This window comes from Protopterus annectens, chromosome 7.part1 (assembly GCF_019279795.1).
Source record: "Protopterus annectens isolate FY-2018-M chromosome 7.part1, PAN1.0, whole genome shotgun sequence".
NCBI lineage: Eukaryota > Metazoa > Chordata > Ceratodontiformes > Protopteridae > Protopterus > Protopterus annectens.
The window spans coordinates 521984158-522004222 of NC_056740.1; the positions used below are offsets into that span (position 1 = coordinate 521984158).

Genomic DNA, 20065 nt, shown 5'->3' on the forward strand with positions numbered 1-20065 from the left:
AAGAATGGGCGAGTCTGTGTCAAAATACTCATTCCCACCTTCCCTAGTATCCTAAACTGTATAAAACTTTTTATAATTTCATAAATAGCAAATCAGAAGATCATATCTATAAAGAAGTCTTAACTGTAAGCCAGAATAAGTCAGTTATGTCCAGGTGCATCATTCATCAATTACAGAGTCATCTGCATCTAACTTCAGTTAAATGCTGAGGCTCTGACAATAAAATAGTTTTAGAATGGCCAAAGATCTTTCCTCTCAACATGAAATAACCTTAAAAATGAGACTCATTAATCTTACTTATTAAGCCTCTTGCAACCTTTATCTCATACACTCACAGCTACACCAAATAATTAGTGTCCTTGTTAAATATTATTGTTTTACTCTGATTCTTTTCAACTTATTTTCAGTCTAATCCCATAAAGCATATTGTTCAATTGGAAAAGAAAATTAAGAGTCTTAAATCTTTTTACTACCCCAATAAATAAGCATGACTCTCCTCATACCCAGTAGCCTACAGGTTGCTGTAAGGTGACCTGTGTCTTGGTTTTCAAGCCAATGAAAGACTCTGTCCTATTGGACCTCCTATTTCTTTGCAAAAACAGTGGCTCTACAAATACCTGCACCAAGGACCTAAATCTACACCAACAAATAAACAAGGCTAGCTGAAGGGACAGGTTCCTAACGCAGCATATTCCTTAGCCTATGGAATAGGTTACCACCACAGGTCAAAGTATTCCTCTGGCTACCTTTAAAGCTAGTCTTAATGACTGGATGGGTAGACATAAATTTACACCAGGGTTATCATGTACAGTCCTGCTTGATTTGGGAAGTAAACAGTATTTAGTGATTGCATCTTCTCTTGATTGGTATATTCCTGTGTAAGTCAGAATAACAGTACAGAGATCACTTGAGTGCAAAGTCCTCCCAGCTTTGTAATAGCTACCACAGTGTCCACTCAGTACACTGCTGTGTACATCCAGGACATGGAGGAAGGGCATACCTGCAGTTTACTACTCAGGGGAAGACAAGAGTAGAAAAGGTGTGGGAATTCTGAAGGGGGAGTTTTCTGAAGACAGTAGGAGATGTAATAAGAATCAGTGACACACTTGTGGCAGAGTTCATCATAAAGGCAGAGCAATCTTCATGGTCTCAACCTAAGCTTCACAGCAGGGCTGTGATGATGAAGAAGATGGGGCATTCAGGCAGCAGCTTCTGCATGGCCTCCATGATGAAGCAGAACAAAACAAGTTAGTCTTAATATTGGAGGACCTGAATTCTCATATCAGGACAGAAGTGGCAGGATAAAAATATTACCTGGGTTCACTTGGTTTTGGTAAAAGGAATAATAAAGGAGAGGTGATCTACATGGTGCACCAAAGGGAAAGTCAAAGAGTCATAGGAGAATACTAGGCTAACTGCAATGAAGGGCCATTTTAAGTCTAACCAATAACCTGAGGTCAGAATCAAACCCTGTAACCTGTGCATAAAAACTGAAGACCTTAACCATTAGGCCAGACTCACTTCAGCAGCTTTTGAACAGTCACAAGCTCACCTACAAGACTGGCAGAAATGTAACTCATGTAGACATCCTCCTAGAAAGGAAAGGGCACTGGGGTTAAATTACAGATTGTGAAGTCGCCACCAGTAAAACGGTGAACCCACAGCAAAATCAATGGTGGTTACAATTAACTGCAAGATCAACAGAGGCTAGGCTGAAGACCTGGAAGTTGCTGGAGTGAAAGGACAGAGGATCAAAGAAATACTCAGAGCTCTAGCATCTCAGAAAAAAAGAGAAGATAGGTGGAGTCAAAGAAAATTTGCAGCATCTCAAAGTAGCATGTCTAAAGATGACAGAAGAGATAAGCAATCGAGCCAGGCATCAAAATAAGGAGAGTAAGGAAAGCTGGTGGTGGAATGCAGAAGTCCAGGAAGTTCAAGAGAAAAAAGGAATGCAAGAAGTGGTAGACAGAAAAGGGTCTACATTAGAACATCAAAGTTTCAAAACTTCGAATGTTCTAATATCGACCCCTATTCAGCGAAAGCTGAAAACATCGAACATACAAAACATCAAATTTTTTTCTAGGGAAAAAATTTGCTGTTCCAAAACACATACACACAACACAAGCACACCAAACAAACAGCGATTCACACACATACACCTAACATCTTGCACCTAACCCTACACTAAACTATACACACACCACTAACTATCCACTTACCTTAACCCAAACCCTGACCCTAAGGTCCGTCACTATCGCATACTCACCTCACCAGCACCCTAACCCTAACTCACCTACCCCATCCTAACCCTCATGTCCACACAATCGCACACATACCTAACCCGCGCCCTAACTCACCTAACCCACCCTAACCCTCACGTCCAATCGCACACATACCTAACCCGCACCCTAACCCTAACTAACCTAACCCATGCTCAATCGCACATTTATCTGAACCCGACCTGTAACTTTCCACCACAGCACTGAAAATACCAAAGCAACAGAAACGGAAAACCGAATTCTTTCCCTAGGAAAAAATTTGTGTAGCTTTGATATTTTCAGCTTTCGCTGAATAGGGGTCGATATTAGAACATTCGAAGTTTTGAAACTTCGATGTTCTAATATAGACCCACAGAAAATACAGTTCAGATAAAGAAAGAATACTGTTTTCCTAACAAACAGGCTAAGATAGCAGTGGCAATGGCAAAAAACAAGGCACCAGAGAAAATCAACCATCTTCTGGAAAGTGATTCAGCAGGTGGCACACAAGCTCTACCAGGCTGCAAAGCAATGACTGATCAAAAGAAGCATCAGAACATACCATTCATAATGGAGAGCAGCAACAATCTGTTAATTAATCCACAGGACATCAAGGGCAAATGGAAGTAGTACGTCTAGAATCTTCTGAATTAAGAAAACCCTATAAAAACTGTACTGTCACATGCACTGCTACAATGAAAGGGAAGGAGAAGCCTAGAAGAAGTACGAAGTGCACTAAGGAAGAAGAAAGTCTGTGAAGGAAGCAGGCTCAGATGAAGTCATCACAGGCATGATCAAGATGTTGGGTTAGTTAGGGGAGAAATGGCTCCTGAGAGTACTCGGTTATGGGATGGAGAGAGAAGCACATCCTAGATGATTCCAGAATAAGCATTCATGTATCTGTTTAAAAGAACAAAGGGGACATTCACACCTGTGGGTCATAAAGAAATGTTAGACTCCTGTCGCATCGCATGAAAGTGCTGAAGAGGATGACTGATAAATACAAACAGTTGAAAAAAGCAGGATGGAAGATGAGCAGTTCGGATTCGGATCAGGATGCAGTACGACTGACCAGCTGTTTGCAGTGAATGAGGTAGTGGAGAAGATGGAGATAATGAAAGAATCCTGGGAATTACTAGGCTTGGGGAAAGCATATGGCAAGGGAGAGGAAAACTGATTGGTACAGTCTTGTAGTCCAGGACACACTGGTAGAATTAATGAAGGATATTGGTTCTAGACGATTATCATTGTTGAAGTGACACCTCAACCTCGTGCACAAAAATGGGAAAAGGAGGTTGTGAATGGATGAATATACAGGGACCCAATGACAAAAATACAAACAGTGCTCAGATTCACACGCGTTTGCAGTGGGAGTGGGTGTGCATCAGAGCTCAGCTCTTAGCACATTCCTGTTTATACTGGTGATGGACTGCATCAGCAAACAAGATGGAGGGGGCAGATCAACAAAGCTGTTACATACAGAAAATGTGGCACTACAGGCAGACTCTGAACCAGAACGTTAGGGAATGGAATGTAAAGTGAAAGCCACATGGGGTGAAACTGACTGCAAACAAGATAGTGGTCATGGCAGCAAAAGGATAAATCATAAGAAGCTTAAACTGGACATCGAAATGAAAATAGTGAAACAAGTTAACAGCGTCCGGTATTTTGGAAACGTGGGTGACGTGAAGGGAATTTTGAATGAGGTGGTGGAATCCAGAAGCAGATAGACTGCAGCCAACTGGAACAGAGTGTCAGGGTGAGTGTATGACAGAAGAATGTCAACGAAAGAATGAAGGATGGAACTGAAATCTGGCCAGTAAAGACAAGAGCACAGCAGATGAGGAAGCTAAAGGTGATTGAGATGAAATGCCTGAGAAGGGTGGCAGGAAGCACACTGGTGGACAGATGAAGAAATAAACACATCAGGCAGAAGCCAAAGTAGTCACCACTATTCATACTGTCAAGAAGAACAGATTACAGTGGACTGGTCACATAGATGAAAACAAAAGATGACTTGGTAAAGCACATTTTAAAGAGACAGGAAGAAGCGACAGAGCTGAGTGGCCTAGTGGGCTAATGCAGTAAGAGAACGCAAGGATGTCCAGCCAAGAAATGAGAACATTATGTGAGAACATCTGGGCATGAATGCTGAAAAAGGTTAGTGAGTGGCTCTGAATAAAGGAAAGTGGTTATCCCCATGTAGAAATTGGGAGAAAGGGGGCTAATGAAGATGTTGAAGATGATGGTGATAATTATGATTACCAGGATAAAGGAGTGGACCAGTCTCATTTTCAGTGGAGGCGCAAAAAGAAAAGTTCCAGAGCAAAATCAGCATTATACATGAAAATAAGAACAACGTACCCCTTTCTAAACTTCAAGCAACAAGTAAAAAATAATACATACCAGTAAGAATAAAACAATATCCCACTGCAAACTGGAACATGAAGCAAAAGCAAAGACCAAACATCTTTAATGAATACTTAAGGAGAGCTGGCAAGAAATTCCTACATGTAGGTAACAGGATTTTATGGCCACATTATGCTAAACCTAGAAACTACATTACTCTGCAGTTGCAGTGATAATTTTTTTATCTTGCATTTGAATCCGGTACATCTGTTATAACATTTGCTGTCCTCTGACAGAGGAATCCAAATTACAGCAATGTGATAACAGAAGCAGCCATCAAAAATGCCACCATTACTACTGAAGAGAGCAATGACAGAGGCAGCAAAAGAAAAAAAGGCCCTGCGGGAAACATACCGCATGAGTTAAAAAACAGGGCATGGATAGCACCATACAAGATCCTGATGACAAACTGAGATGGGACATCCTTCATCCACTTCTTGGTTTAATCCAATGTAGAGTCTTAAGGAAAACGTAATGGTGAGATCGCCATATAGACAGAAAATTGAATTTATCTTCACTATACAAAAGGCCTCTTCTACTTCATTTGAAAGTGTTTATGAGTTACAAATTCATAACATTGTTTCATTAATTAAAGTTTGTCAAAACAAGAAACGGAAGGACTTAATCATGGAGTAATAAGTTAGGTAGTCTGACTCAACATAGATGTCCCAGAGTATCATTCACTTGTTTTATAGACTATAAAATGCACATGTCTACATGCTGACAGCTGGCTAAATAAACCCCAAAATATTTACTATTTCAACCGATCATCTGAATAGAACCAATTACACTTCTGACTAGAAAACAGCATGTTTTTTTTTTGTTTGTTTTAGATGTACTAAAAGCAGATCCAGACCACTTCAGACACAGCTCAAGACTAAAGAACTCTGAGCATAACCTGGTTTGCAGTCTTAGGCAAGTCGACAATTAAGAGAAGAGTGAAGTCATCAGCACGGTGAATAAATCAAAGGCCCATACAGCAGTTATGTATCAGATTTACATATACTATAAATAAAGTGTGACCACAAAAAAACTGGGATAAGATGTACTGAACCAGAGTAGTACAAATGCAGAATAATAATGTGAGATATCTAATTTAGTTTAAATAACCACATATTTTTATATTCTGTGACACGCTTTTATAAAATACAGTGACCTTAGTTTGGCATTTTTATTTAATGGTATCACATTTTTTAAAAGCCAATGCAAAATTAAGACTAAATTCAATTTATTGTTTAAAAACCTAAATAACACAATCAAAGATCCAGTGTGTATATGTAGTTTCAAAGGACAAAAGTAATTTGTAAATTCAAAGAAACAATACAGTCAAATTGCTTTGATTTTTTTTGTAATTTCTGACTTAAGCTGCAGTTTGCTGCATTATTTTGTCACTTTTGCATTTTCAAAAGACATACAGATCCACAACAATGAATCTAGATGCAACACTGTTTATAACAATGTCATAAATATGTTTTGCAAAGTAGGTTTAGAAGTTGTATGCATTTTTCTTAAAATAAGTCCAGAAATAGTTTTAAGTTAAAGTATCAAACTAACTTGGAAGGACCCCTACCTTTCTTGTCCTGCTGTGTCCCAAAGTTGTAGATGTACCCTTTGACCTCTGCCACCCATGCCATCTGGTCCGTTAGGTTTGTACATCTAAATGAAGAAAGAAAAACAAAACAAGTGTAAAAGCTTTAGTACTGCATCTAATTTACTCAATTCTTTTGAAAGAGAAAGTTTTCTGACAAATTTCTTACAATCACAGTCTTCTTTTAAGTGCAGCTAAACCACCTGAATAACTTCCATTTTCACTGCAGTGGGTCTTTGATGCTTCTGACCTACCAGCTGATATCTAGCCCTTCCTTGCACATGCAGGCGATAACATTAATGGCCACTGGCTTTGACCATAAGTAAGTGTTCCGTAGGTAGTCATTTTATCAGGTGATTTTTCAAGAAGGCTTTCTCCAGTGGGTCTAACACTGACCCTTCCTTATGTCCAGTACTATCTTGCTTTTACTCAAAACACATTTTGAATTCTCAAGCTCAAATGATCTTGTCCCTTAGGCACACATGACATTCCCATGCTAAAGTCCAGAAGTGATGCAGTCCTTTGGTGTATTATTGTTTATTTTATTCTTTTTTCTTCTTTCAAATGGACTGTCCAAGGTGGTTCAGATGCATTTTCTGTGGAGGTTCAGCGAGAAAAGCTCCACAGGAGTACATTCATAATGAAATGCACTTAATTTCATTGTGTGCTGTGATAGCATTAATGTTAATGTCAAACAATATCTCCCATTAAGTAAACAGCAACAACATTTCAGTTAAGTACAACACAACATAATGCAATGCTACAATAATCATCACTGAAAAGTTACTGGAAATTCATCTTCAGAGAAATCCAGTCTTTGCTGAATACCAAGTAAGGTTGCTTGCACATAACCTGCAGCTATGAAATTTGCCAATTCAAAGCTGTGGTTACAAGGTTCAGTAAATTCTGGGAAAAAAAAAAAACAGATATGCTGAACAAACATGACAGTATATTATTTATGAAATGAAAGATTATGTGCCCAGAAGAACACTCCTAATAAAGCGGGGACCTATCTACCCAGAAGTACATCAATGCAGATGCAAATTAAAGGAAGAGGACATAAAAAAAAAAAACAAATATAAAACAATAAAATAAAATACAGATTTTGGAAAGGGGGACCAGAGAGACCACAGCAAGCCCACAAACTTAATTACAAAAAACTTCAACATAAACAAACAAAAAAGAAGTCAATAATGCACAATGTCAACTATTTTTGTCAGGAAGGCAAATCCCTGTGTGTTCCCATACCTTGTATTTTATTTATTTTGCCTTATTTACTGTGCTTCTGTTTACAGGGTTTGTCTGGGTTTAATGAAAAAAACATTTTTCAGTACAGGCCGTGAGAGAAAAGCTACAACATACTGCAAACATTTTTAAACAGAAATTCAGTAATACACATGAACAGTCATTAATTATACAATGACCCCCCTCCATTAATATTCCAAAAAGTACAGTTTTGTACCTACCATAAATGTAGATGTTCGAGGATCCACATTGCTGCAGTCCTAACTATTGGGTAGTCCGCTGTCCAGTCGGCCCGAATACCAAAGTATATGGCTGACGTCGGTCAGGGCGCATTAGACTGACGTCAGTACGTCAGGGTACTAATGCGCATGACCAACGTCATATCCTCAGTCTTTTCTTGCCCCAGATGTCAGAAGACCCTGAAAAGCTAAGGCCAAAACCAAAAATTCCAAACATACCTGCACCAAAAATATGTACAATATATACAAAATTACCAGAATATAACCTCACCTACACAACCACCCTAAACACAGAGGGAAGGAGGGAGGTAAATTGGACTGCAGCAATGTGGATCCTCGAACATCTACATTTATGGTAGGTACAAAACTGTACTATGTTCTTCATTCCACATTGCTGCAGTCCTAACTATTGGGTAGAATCCCAAAGCAGAGGTAAGGGAGGCTGGCAAATCATAAGGAAGCAGGAACTGACAACATGCCTTGCAAAATAGCTGTGGCAAAACCAGCCCTAGACTTAGAGTAGAGAGGAAGGTGATAATGCTTAGAGAAAGTATGCACTGAACTCCAAGTAGCTGCCTCCAAAATATCCTTAGTGGCCACCCCTTAGAAATGCTGTAGAAGTGGCAGTAGCCCTAGTGGAATGAGGCCTAATTCCAGCTGGAATCTCCTTGCCATGATGGGAATAACAAAATGCAATGCAAAACCCAATCCACCTAGAAATAGTTTGTTTTGACACAGGCTTGCCCTGAACCCAAAGCAAAAGAAACAAACAACTGCTGAGACTGCCTAAAATCCTTAGTCCTGCTCAAATAATAACGCAATTGCCTGTGTACATCTAAAGTGTGCAAAATCTTTTCCCCTTTATTTTGGGGATCTGCATAAAAAGTAGGCAAATGAATAGTTTGGTTTAAAGCCACACTAGAAACCACCTTAGGCATAAAGGAAGGATTAGTACGTAAAGATACCCTATCCTTATGAAAAATCAAAAAGGCTCTACCGCCATAAGGGCCTGCAACTCAGAAACCCTTCTTGCAGAAGTAATGGCCAACAAAAGCAGTCTTCCATGACAAATATTTCAATTCAGCAGTAGCCGAGGCTCAAAGGTTGTAGAGTAAGTTTCTCCAACATAAAATTGAGATCCCAAGCAGGAGTAGGAGCTCTACGTGGGGGTCTTATATTCTTTGCCCCTCTAAGAAATTGCTTGAACAAAGGATGCGAAAACAATGGTGGGTCACAGTCATAGTGAGCTGAAATTGCTGCAGCATGAATCTTAATGGAAGAGAAAGACAAACCTTTGTCCAATAACTCAGTAAGATATTGAAGAGCCACACTCAAATTAGGCTCAGAAATCTCCAAATTGTTTGCTGCACTCCAAAATAAAAATCTCTTCCATTTTTCTGCGTACACTTTCCTTGTACTAGGTCTTCTGGCTTCCATAATCACATTTAAAACTTGTTGAGGAAGTTGAGACCTGCTGTCTTTCAAAACAGAATATGCCAGGCTGTTAGATGAAGAGATTGAAGCTTGACATTGAGCAGGTGACCGTCCCTCTGAGACAACAGGTGTGGAATCAAGGGTAAAGGCCATGGAGGCTTCCTTACCAGACTCCTCAGTAATGGGTACCAGTGCTGCCGAGGCCAATCTGGAGCTATTAAAATCATCCTTGGCTTGTCTTGTCTGACCTTTAGAAGCACCTTTGGGAGAAGAGGCAGAGGTGGAAAAGCATACACATGAAGATTTTTCCAACTGAAAGAAAGAGCATCCACTTTCCAAGCTGTGTGATGAAACCTCTTTGTGCAAAACTTTGGCAGCTGGTGGTTTAGTGGAGAAGCGAACAGATCTATGTCTGGAGTTCCCCATGACACTGTCAATTTTGAAATACATGAAGATCCAGTTTCCACTCGTGGGGATCCATGATTTGTCTGCTTAACACATCTGCTAAGGAGTTCTGTGCTCGGCAGAAACCTTGCCTGAAGAGTTAGTTGCAAGCTGAGCGCAGTCTCCCATAAAATCATTGCTTGCCTGCACAATGGGTAAGAATGTGTTCCCCTTGTTTGTTGATGTACCACATGACAGTTGTGTTGTCTGTTAGAATCAACACCTGCCCTGGAAGAAGTAACTCCTTGAAAGCCATTAATGCAAACTGGACTGCTAACATCTCTTTCATGTTGATATGTAGATGCTGTAGTCTGGCAGGCCACTTGTCTTGTATCCACTTTCCATTTAGATGAGCTCCCAAGCAATGTCTGAGGCATCTGTCGTTAGAATCTGACTCGCCTCTGGCCGGGTCACAGAGAGTCCCTTGTTTAGGTGACATTCCTGAGCCCACCACAAAAATTCCTTTTGAATGCAAGGTATTATTTGAATGACAGTGTCCAAATCCTGGCAGTGCTGTGTCCATACATTTTGAGATACCATTGCAGCTTCCTCATATGCAGTTTGGCATTGGGAAGCACCAGAATACAAGATGCCATGAACCCTAAGGCTTGAAGGACTGTCCTTGCAGTCAGCCCGGACTGAAGAGATAGTTGATGGAAGTAACTGGAAAGATTCTTTTGTTTGTCCGGGGTTAAAAGGCCATCTGGGCTGCTGTATTCAGTCTCACACCCAGAAAGCACATGTCTTGAGAGGGTACTAGACTGGACTTTATTTCGTTCACAGAATACCCTAGGCATCTTAGCACTGCTATGACATAATCCAAATGCTGTAGAAGGTCTTCCTTTTCTTGAGCTAGAATCAGGCAGTCGTCCAAGTAAGGATAGATTTGAATTCCTTTTAGCCTGAAGTAAGCTATCACTGGAGCCAGAACCTTTGTGAATACTCTGGGCGCAGTGGATAAGCCAAAGGGCAATGCAGAGAACTGATAATGAGAATTTCCAGCTCAAACGCAGATACTTCCTGCAACTTAGTCTTATAGGCACATGAAGGTAAGCTTCCTTGAGATCTAAAGTTACCATCCAGTGATCCTTGCCCAGCAGAGGTAAAAGCTGTTGTAACGTCAACATTTTGAACTTGGGAATGTCCAGATAAGTGTTGAGGATAGATAAATCCAAAATTGGCCTCCACGTGTTCCCCTTCTTGGTACTAGGAACAGGCGAGAATAAAATCCTAGGCCCCTTTCTGGCACAGGAACTGGCTGAATGGCCCCTATGTGGAGCAACAGAGAAATTTGCTTGTGAGCCTCTTGTCTTTGTAGAGGAGGAATGTCTGGCATGCCTTTGAAAGGAGGCATGGTATGGAAATAAAACCTGTAACCGTGGTGAATGATATCCAGAACCCATCTGTCTTGGGTAATTAAATCCCAATTTTCTTTGAAAAGAGACAGCCTTCCTCCCAAAGGTGCTGCCAGGCGAGAATGTACTGGCAGCTGAAAAGGCAGGTCATTGGGTCTGCTTACGAAAGGACTGACCCCTGCCCTCACCAGAAGTCTAAGCAGGGGAACTCCCTGTCCTAGGCCTAAAAGAACCTTGAGCTCTGCCCCTACCACGCCTAGACCTACCCGTAGAGTGGGAATCATAAGCAGGATAAGTCCAGGCCTTAGTAGGCCAATTTCTACTAAACTTCGGAGGCTGCACCTGCAAAAAATCCTTAACAGTTTGCATAGACTTAGCCTTGTCCTCCATTTTCTTTAGGACTGCTTCCACAGGCGAACCAAACAACACATCAGACTGCAAAGGAGCATCCAAAATCCTTGTTTTAACATGCTCAGCTAAATTCTGATCTCTCAACCAGGCATGCCTACGAAGAACAGAACCAGTGGCAGCCACCCTCGAGGAGGCCTGCACAGCATCAAAACCACATTGCAAGGAATGTTTACCCACCTGTTCAGACACATGAACTAAATCCTGCAACTCTTTACACTCAATACCTTCTGCCAGAGCATCCACCTTAGATTTCAATTGTGAAAGGAGATAATTCTGATATTTTAACATGTGAAACTGACAATTCAACGCCCTCATGGCTAAAGTGGAAGAAGTATACACTTTCTTTCCCCATCTATCCAAAGCCCTTGCCTCTTTATCAGGAGGAACAGGATTTTTAACAACAGAGGCCTTCACACCTTTAGGCCCCTGAGAGACAGTTTCGGGTCTGCCCTAGGACTCTTAAAAGATACTTATGAGCTTCAGGCACCCTATAGTACCTATCCGGTTTAACTGGGGCAGGAGGCAAAGAATCAGGATTGAGGAAAGCCTCTGCAAAAACATCTTCCACCACATTCAGAACAGGAGGTATAGCTAAAGGCCTATGCTGGGGTAAAAACAAGAATTCCCTAAGCCTCTTCCTGGAATCAGAGAAATCTTGACCTTCCCATTTAAAATGCTCCCTCATGGAATGCAGAGTCTCTGAAAATGAAAAATCCTCAGGAGGAGAAGCTGAAGGAGTAGAATCATCCACATCAGAATCAGAATAAGGAGGATACTCGTGCAAGTCTTCAGTCAAGACTCAGAAGCCTCGAACATTGCTCAAAACTCTCAAACTCAGGTTCCACCCTAGGCCTCTTATCAGGAGGGGCATAGAACCTCTAATCATAGTAATCAAATCCTCTGCCATTTTAAGCATATGTTTCTTAGGCAAAGACCCTGAAGCACTAGGAGAAACCCCCACTGAAGTTAAACTTGGCCTGCCTCTCAAAGAAGCCTTGGAAACAGAAGGGGAGGCTCTAACCACCTTAGGAAGAGAGGGAAGAACCGCCACCTGAGAAGCCCCTCAGCCTGGCCTACTTCCTGCGAGGATACATCCTGTAACAGTAAAGTCTCTCCTGAGACTCCAAAGAAACACCTGGCAAAACCTCCGGCTCCACTGAGCCTTCTAAAGATCCGACGCCTGGGACTGTCGGTTCTTCCACTCTAGGCTTTGCTGCTTTGTCCTTGCGCTTTTTGCCGAAGCGGCGGAGCCTCCGACGGCATTTTATAATTACAACGCTTCCCAAAACTAACCTGGCACAGTCTAACCTTCTCTTAATAGTGCGTTTGTTAAATCTAGCACAAGAGCGGCATCCAACAACGCCGTGCTCAGGCCCTAAACAAGGTATACACAAAGTATGGTAATCCCTATGAGGTATCTGTTTCCCACAAGAAATACAGTTATTCACTTTTTCTGACATCCGGTTAAATACTGAGGCAAGAAAAACCAAAATATTCCCAACGGGTACTTAGCCAACTTTGATTCGGTCTGAAACTCTGACTTCAGAAACTTTCAGAACGCCAACCTGCACTCGCAAAATTGCTTCTGCATCGGACCATGCGGCAAAAAAGACTGAGGATATGACGTCGGTCATGCGCATTAGTACCCTGACGTACTGACGTCAGTCTAATGCGCCCTGACCGACGTCAGCCATATACTTTGGTATTCGGGCCGACTGGACAGCGGACTACCCAATAGTTAGGACTGCAGCAATGTGGAATGAAGAACATCGTGCATGCTGATTCGTCAGCATGCACGTTGTAAATCAGACTTATACTAATGGAAAATGGTCCGGTCGCCTGGACTTTTTCCATTAGTATAAGTCTTTTTTTTATTTTGTTACAGCAACGGAGAACGCATGATCTCCATTGCTTTTTAGAAAGGGTCTCGCTATGTTAAAGAGTTTAACATAGCGAGACAGCTTTAAAAAAAGCAATGGAGCTCTTCCTTTTTTCTCCGTTGCTTTTTTTAAAGCTATCGCGCTATGTTAAACTCCTTTTACATAGTGAGACCCTTCCTAAAAAGCAACTGAGATCTTGCTTTCTCCGTTGCTTCCACACACAGCTCTGATGTACTGCGTAAGCATACGCATGCGCAGTGCATCAGAACTGCCGCAGAATACCAGACAGGCTGCCGTAGGGCAGCAGAGAGGCATTATACAATGCCATTATTTAAGAAAAGTATTTTTTTCCCCCCTAAATAATGTCATTGTATAATAGCAATAACCCACTTCTGGGTGTGGGTAATGCTGGATTTACCCACGGCTGTCTTTGTTTGGCCACTTGGGCTTCGCCCTCATGACCAAACTACAGCAACCGTGGGTAAATCCAGCATTACCCACACCCAGGCATGGGTTATTGCTTAAGTAATACACATTAACAATTACATTTATTAATTAGATTACATTCAAATGAAATATAGGAAACTATTACACTTTTAAAAAATACTTACGCATTTAGCAGATGTTGAACACTGAGCATTTGAAGACATGTATTAGTGGGTTTGCCAGAAAGATAGCAGATCTTGTGATTAGAAATTCAAAAAACTGGAAGTGAAGGGAACTAACACAGTAGAACAAAAATTTTAATACTGTAGTTAAGAGGTGGGGTATTAAGCAGGTTCAGTGATAATTAGGTTTGTTATCATAAAGTTTATATTAGCCGTATAGAGAAAGGATGACAAACAGTATTGGAAAGCTATATATATGGCTTGGAGATGCTAGTAAAACTATTCAGATATTAGTGAAGACTGGTAGTGGGGCATAGGATTCTGAATGAAGAGAAATAGTTTGATGATATGCAAGATGAGTATTACAGAGGTATTAAACTTGGAGATATACATCAGCCATTCCATTGCTCTAATAGGTGAAGTTTTAGCTGTGTTTTAAATGCATTGCATTCTTAATGCCTTTCAGTGGTAGTGGAACATGGCTCCAAAGATTATCTTCACTACTTGAATGTAGAGTCACCTGCAGTAGGATTATTTGATTATAATGATTAGTGATTTTTCTCTACAGTGCAAACTTCTACTGGAAGGACAGTGCTACATTAAGTTAAAGGCTTGGCAATTTTCTGGCTTATGGAGAATTCTGTGTGTTGTAGTTAACTGAGAAAGAGCCAGGTGATATGGTAATTATAACCAGTTTAATTGTCTGAGGGCTAGGTAGTGGTGTGTTCAACTGTTATAATACAATGGCACAATTTGCTGTAAACTATAACACTTCTCAAGTCTGGACAGCTGTGACACTTGTAGCTTAGTGAAGATCGGGCAGCATAGAGGAGAGAGGGCAGTAGGAAAGCAGAGGCTATATGTCTTCTGACCATGTCCTTGTGGTATACTTTTATTTATTTGTTTGACATTTGTTGACCAAGATAGTCAGACTGAGCTTTCACCCTTTTTCAGCAGAGGCCCAGGTAGAAAAGTTCCACAACACAAAGTATACAATAGAATATTCACAGTACAAATTAAGTAAGAAATGCAAACAGTGCAAGTAAAATTAGTAAAAAGAAAAATAACAGGCAACTAATGATACGCAGTACAGAATTATGCTAAAAATATATAAAAAATGTAATAAAAGTTAATATTTTGGGGTCAGAGATGTACTAAATGAAGTACCTGATACAAACTGTAATGTGTGGCTTTGTCACTTGTCATGAAACCTGTTCTCAAATCTCAGAGTACCAAATATTTAATTTATTACACTGCATTCCCCCAAATGGTGCCCACATTAAGTACTTGCTAGGCTACTGATCTGTGAGGATCTTAAGGAGCCTAGCCTTACATTCCCATGGTAGTTTTAGCCCTTATATTTTATATACAAACAACACAGAGATGATATGATGGGATATTTACACTTCTTCCCCTATCCATGAAAAACAGTGGTACTACACTGGGGGTGAATGTGTGGTTACCCATCCAGTCATCCAAATTAAATTTGACTAAAGTAAGAAATATCCTTTGCTTATGTGGAATGGAAGATGGTTCCAGAGAAGTGATATTCTCTGTGATATAAACCTCTGCCTCCAACATGTTCTATTTTACAAAACTGATTAAGATTCCCTGAACGGAATCTATATATGGCTATATTGTGATTCATCACCATATCACAAAATATACAGAGCTTCTTACCACCTATAAAATTATCTAGCATCCATTTGTTTGTCCAGCACTAAATACAATTCTGCACAACTATGTTCCCACTTGGTCATTACGATCCAGTGACCAAAAACTCCTCTCTGTCCACAATCCTATCAAATCTGCTGGACATGGCCTGTACTCATATCATGTGGAACTCCTTACCTGTATCCATTATAGCAATGCCCTCCCTCCAGTCCTTTGAAACCATTCTGAAAGACTTCCTAGCCAAATAAGACTCTGTTTTTGCTCAACCTCAGGATAAACTGTATCTCTAAATATAAGCAAGTACCTATTCTTAACTTACACCTCCTTACTCTCCCTTATTCACTCACTTCCTTATTTCAATTTCTCACATGACTCTCTTTCTAAATATACCATAACCCCATTTTTTTCTCCCTCTTCATATTGTAATTCCTGTTTGTATTATAATAACCTACCTTTAATTTCTCTAGAAATGGCTAACATTGTCTAGATATTAAATCATTGCCATGTAATGAAAGGGTAACAGCTACAGTAATTTCCCCCTGCATAAGGAAATACCTTATACAGGCCCAGGCAATTGTAGACCTAGAAGTCTTACCAGCTTCATATGCAAAGTCATAGAAAGACTTATCGTGGAATTAATCTATCAGGACGTTCCCTACAAACAATATCTCTGTTTGGATTTTTCAAGGGCAGGTCATGCTTACTCAATCTGGTGGACTTTTTGAAAAGGTCACCAAAGCAATGTATGAAGGCAAAATGGTACACACCACAAAGCCCGAACTGGCCAAAGCTTTTGACACAATTCCCCACTCGGGCATAGTAGAAAAGCTAAATAAACTGAGAATAAACCCTATGGGTCACCTGCTGGATTGCCAACTGGCTCACTGACAGGAAGCAGTAAATCAAAATAAGAGAAGTTACCTTCCCAAAGAAACCAGTCAATTGTGGAGTCTCCCAGGGTTCTGGAGGACATCTCCTGTTTGGCATCTACTTTTCTGAAGCAAGTCTGCAGATGACTGCAAGCTAGGAGCAGTCATTCAATCCCCAAATTACTTAGCCATGCTGCAAGAAGGTTTGTCCCAAATAAATAAATGGTACCAAAATCTTGGACTGAAACATAAATGCCAAAAAATGCATTATTGGATCCTTTGGGAAGTCACTTATCTCAGGGAACTACCACATTAACAGTACATCCCTAAGAGATGACTCAGTTGTTCAGGATATGGGAACTTATGTGGACAGTGACCTACCTTTTGACCAAATGTCCACTGCTGTAAGAAAGCCCTTCTATACTACACAGCTTATAAATAAAGGGATTGTGTCTAGATCTAGGGGTGTCATTGTTCTCCTTTCTACACTCCTCATTAGGTCAGCCATTGAATATAATGCCCCCTTTTGACATGCATCTGTCCAGACAAGAGCAACAACTAAAATGCTCACAGAATACCTTACTAAAAGGATACAATGTCTAAACAGCACATCCTACATGGACCGATTCAAATCTTTGTCACTATTCTATCCTAAAGACTGCTAAGAGGTGATCTTTCTCTGGCATAGCATACAAGGCATCCTCCGAACCAATACTGATGGATTTATTGCACATCAGCAAGTCAAATGGCATCACAAATACTCTGTATAGGGATCTAACTCTCTTCTGCAACATCAAAAAAAAAAATGGTTTGGAGGGACAGGTATATTCTGCAGAGGATACAGCTGCTCTGGAACAGACTCCTCATTCACATAAAACAAAGTTCGTCCTTGTCCATGTTCAAATGCAACTTGAATCTATGGATGGTAAACAGATAATTTAATTCAGACCTTCCCCCCCTGTACTACAAATGGCCACAGGCAGCTCCTAACTGCTTTATTCCATGCATGGGTCCACTCACATTATCTATGGTGTGATCCCAGTTACTATCATTAAGGGTAATACATAATTATCAACCATGAGATGGGTAAGGCCAATCTCTAACCAAATGGGTAGGTTAATTCGAGCACAACAAGGGAAACTGGCTAGGCTTAAAATGGAATGCAAGGTCTGCTAGGCTCGTACTTACCTATGTACCTATAAGTTGTATCGATTCTTAACCAATGTTTTCACATTATAGTTTCATAGGTTCACAAGTGTGTACTAGGCTAATGGCCCTGCAGCCTTTACAAGCCTAGCCCACAGAATTGCCCTGGCATTGTGCCACCTGACATTAGTTCTCAGTTCCTCTATCAAGTAGAGCCACTGGAGTGATCCCCAGGATGAACTTTCTACTTCATATCCACTCATAAAGATTTCTCTTGAAGAGGGCCAGTGAGGTTCTCTGCTAGACATGTATAGAAAGTTTATTCCAGAGCATGTGCAGTCTCTGGGTTATGAACATGTCCCTTCAGCATGTTCTGTTGATTGTGGTAATGAGGTTGAGGTCTCTGGAGCATGTGGTGCAGAGGGATTGGGATTTCTTTAGATGTAGCATTTCTAATAGAGCTGGGTCAGACATGGCTTTGTAAGTCAAGCAGAGATCACCTCTTAGTAGATGATATGAGACAGAATAGTTGGAGTTTTTTGAGTCTGTTCATGTAGGACATGTGTTTAAGGCTTAGGGTCCTCTTCATGAGGTACTTTTGTGGCCTTTCGAGCTGTTGCATGTATCTAGTGAGGTACATACCAAATGGGGCATTGTACTCGATGACTGGACTAATGAGGGTAGAGTAGAGGGAGATGATGACCTCTTTCTTCCTGGATGTAAAACCCTTAGTAATGAGATGTACCACATAGAAGGACTTTCTGACCACAGAGGCAATGTGGTGGTCGTAGGAGAGGTTGCTGTCAACCTGTGTCCCCAGATCTCTTATAACGCCTTCAGTGTTCAGTGGTCTCCCACTGATCTGGTAATTAGTGGGTACTGAGTTTCTCCCAAAGGGGATGTTGACACATTTTTTGGCATCAAGCATAAGGCCACGGTTTCAACACCAGACATTGGTCTCAGTGAGGCCTTTCTGTAGGATGTCTACATCACCTGGGGAGTTAATAATGGCTCCCAGCTTGCAGTCGTCTGCGAACATGGTCAGCCAGAGTCCCTCCGTATTGGCCTGGAATTCTGAGAAGTAGATGCCAAACAGGAGAGGACCCAGGACCCATCCCTGTGGGACTCCACTCATGACTGGTCGGCAGTCTGACTTGGGAGTCCACTACTTTCACATTGTGGGTTCTGTGAGCCAATTTGAAACCCACCTAGTGATATAGGGGTTGATGCCTTGTTTGGTGAGTTTATCAATAATTCATGAGTGGGGATTAGTATCAAAGGCCTTGGCCAGATCGAGGCAGGCTGTATGAACTGCCTTGCCCTCATTCACAGCTCTGGTGAATGATTCAAAAAAGTCAACCAGGTTGAGCAGGCATGATCTACCTTTCACAAAACCAAACTGCGTGGGATCTAGAGTTTGGAGATACCCTATATCCTTGTTAATTAGGTCCATGAAGATGCGCTCCATAGCCTTACATATCAGACTCATCAGGCAAATGGGGCAATAATTCCCAGAGTCTGTAGTCGCTCCCCCTTTATGGAGAGGCATGACTGCAGCAGTGCACCATTCGGTAGGGACAAAGCCTGAAGTGATGCTGTGAATGAACAGGGCACACAGATGTGGTGCCAGTTCACTTCGTAGTTCATGTAGAACACATCCAGGGATATTGTTGGGTCCCATGGAAGCTGTAGTCTTGGCCTTGGACAATGCAGGTTTAACCTGTGCTGCAGTAATGCTGGGTGCCTGGTATTCCTCCAGTATTGTGATTGGTCCTGGGGGGGAGGGGTAAAGTTGGCATTAAATCTGACAGCCAGTATGTTTGCAATATCTGTTGGGTCAGTATAGGAGGTACCATTGTGTGGTAACTCAGAGCAAACCTGGGTATTGCCATGGAGATTACTGATATAACTATAAAAGGCTTTGTGGTTTTTAGTGTCTGCCACAATTCTGCTGTCATAGCTGGCTTTAGAGGTTTTGATGAGGGATCTCAACTTTTTGTTGAGGCTAATAAGGGAGTTTTTCCAGTCTTGGGACTTCACCTTTTTCTGCAACAGTTTCTTCCTTCTGTTGTAGAGTTTATTAATGGCAGGAAATCAACAGACTTGCTTCCTTTTTTGGAGGAGAGTGTCTGAGTTATGTTGGGCATGGCTAGTTCCATGCATTTATGTATGTGTTTGTACAGTGCAGAGGTGTATGACTTGGCAGTCATACATCTATTTTCCACTGACATAGATGCTATGAAGTTAGCCACCTCTAATTTTAGGAGCCCAAAGTCAACTTTGGAGAAGTTTTTCATGGTGTTTACCTTTGCGGGGGATATGGGTGAGATGTGGATTTCCATGGTGATTAGTTTGTGGTTGGATCTAACCAGGAAGGAACTGACTATTGCTGTAGAGCAATGGTTGCCCTTGTTTGTGATAACCAGGTCAAGGATGCTGCTTCCTCTAGTGAGGGTAAGAATGAGCTTGTCCAGGGCATTGGAATTGATTAATTCAAAGAAGCAT

At 41.2% G+C, this 20065-nt stretch overlaps 1 protein-coding gene across 6 annotated transcripts in view; it reads right to left on the bottom strand.

The window, feature by feature from the left end:
- RAB27A (RAB27A, member RAS oncogene family) overlaps positions 1 to 20065 on the bottom strand; it is a 1055478-nt gene that overhangs the window by 126846 nt on the left and 908567 nt on the right. For all 6 annotated transcript variants that reach the window (XM_044078949.1, XM_044078945.1, XM_044078950.1 and 3 more), the window contains one exon: positions 6238 to 6323. In XM_044078949.1, the coding sequence (XP_043934884.1) occupies positions 6238 to 6323 (86 nt within the window). The remainder of the gene's footprint in view (positions 1 to 6237; positions 6324 to 20065) is intronic.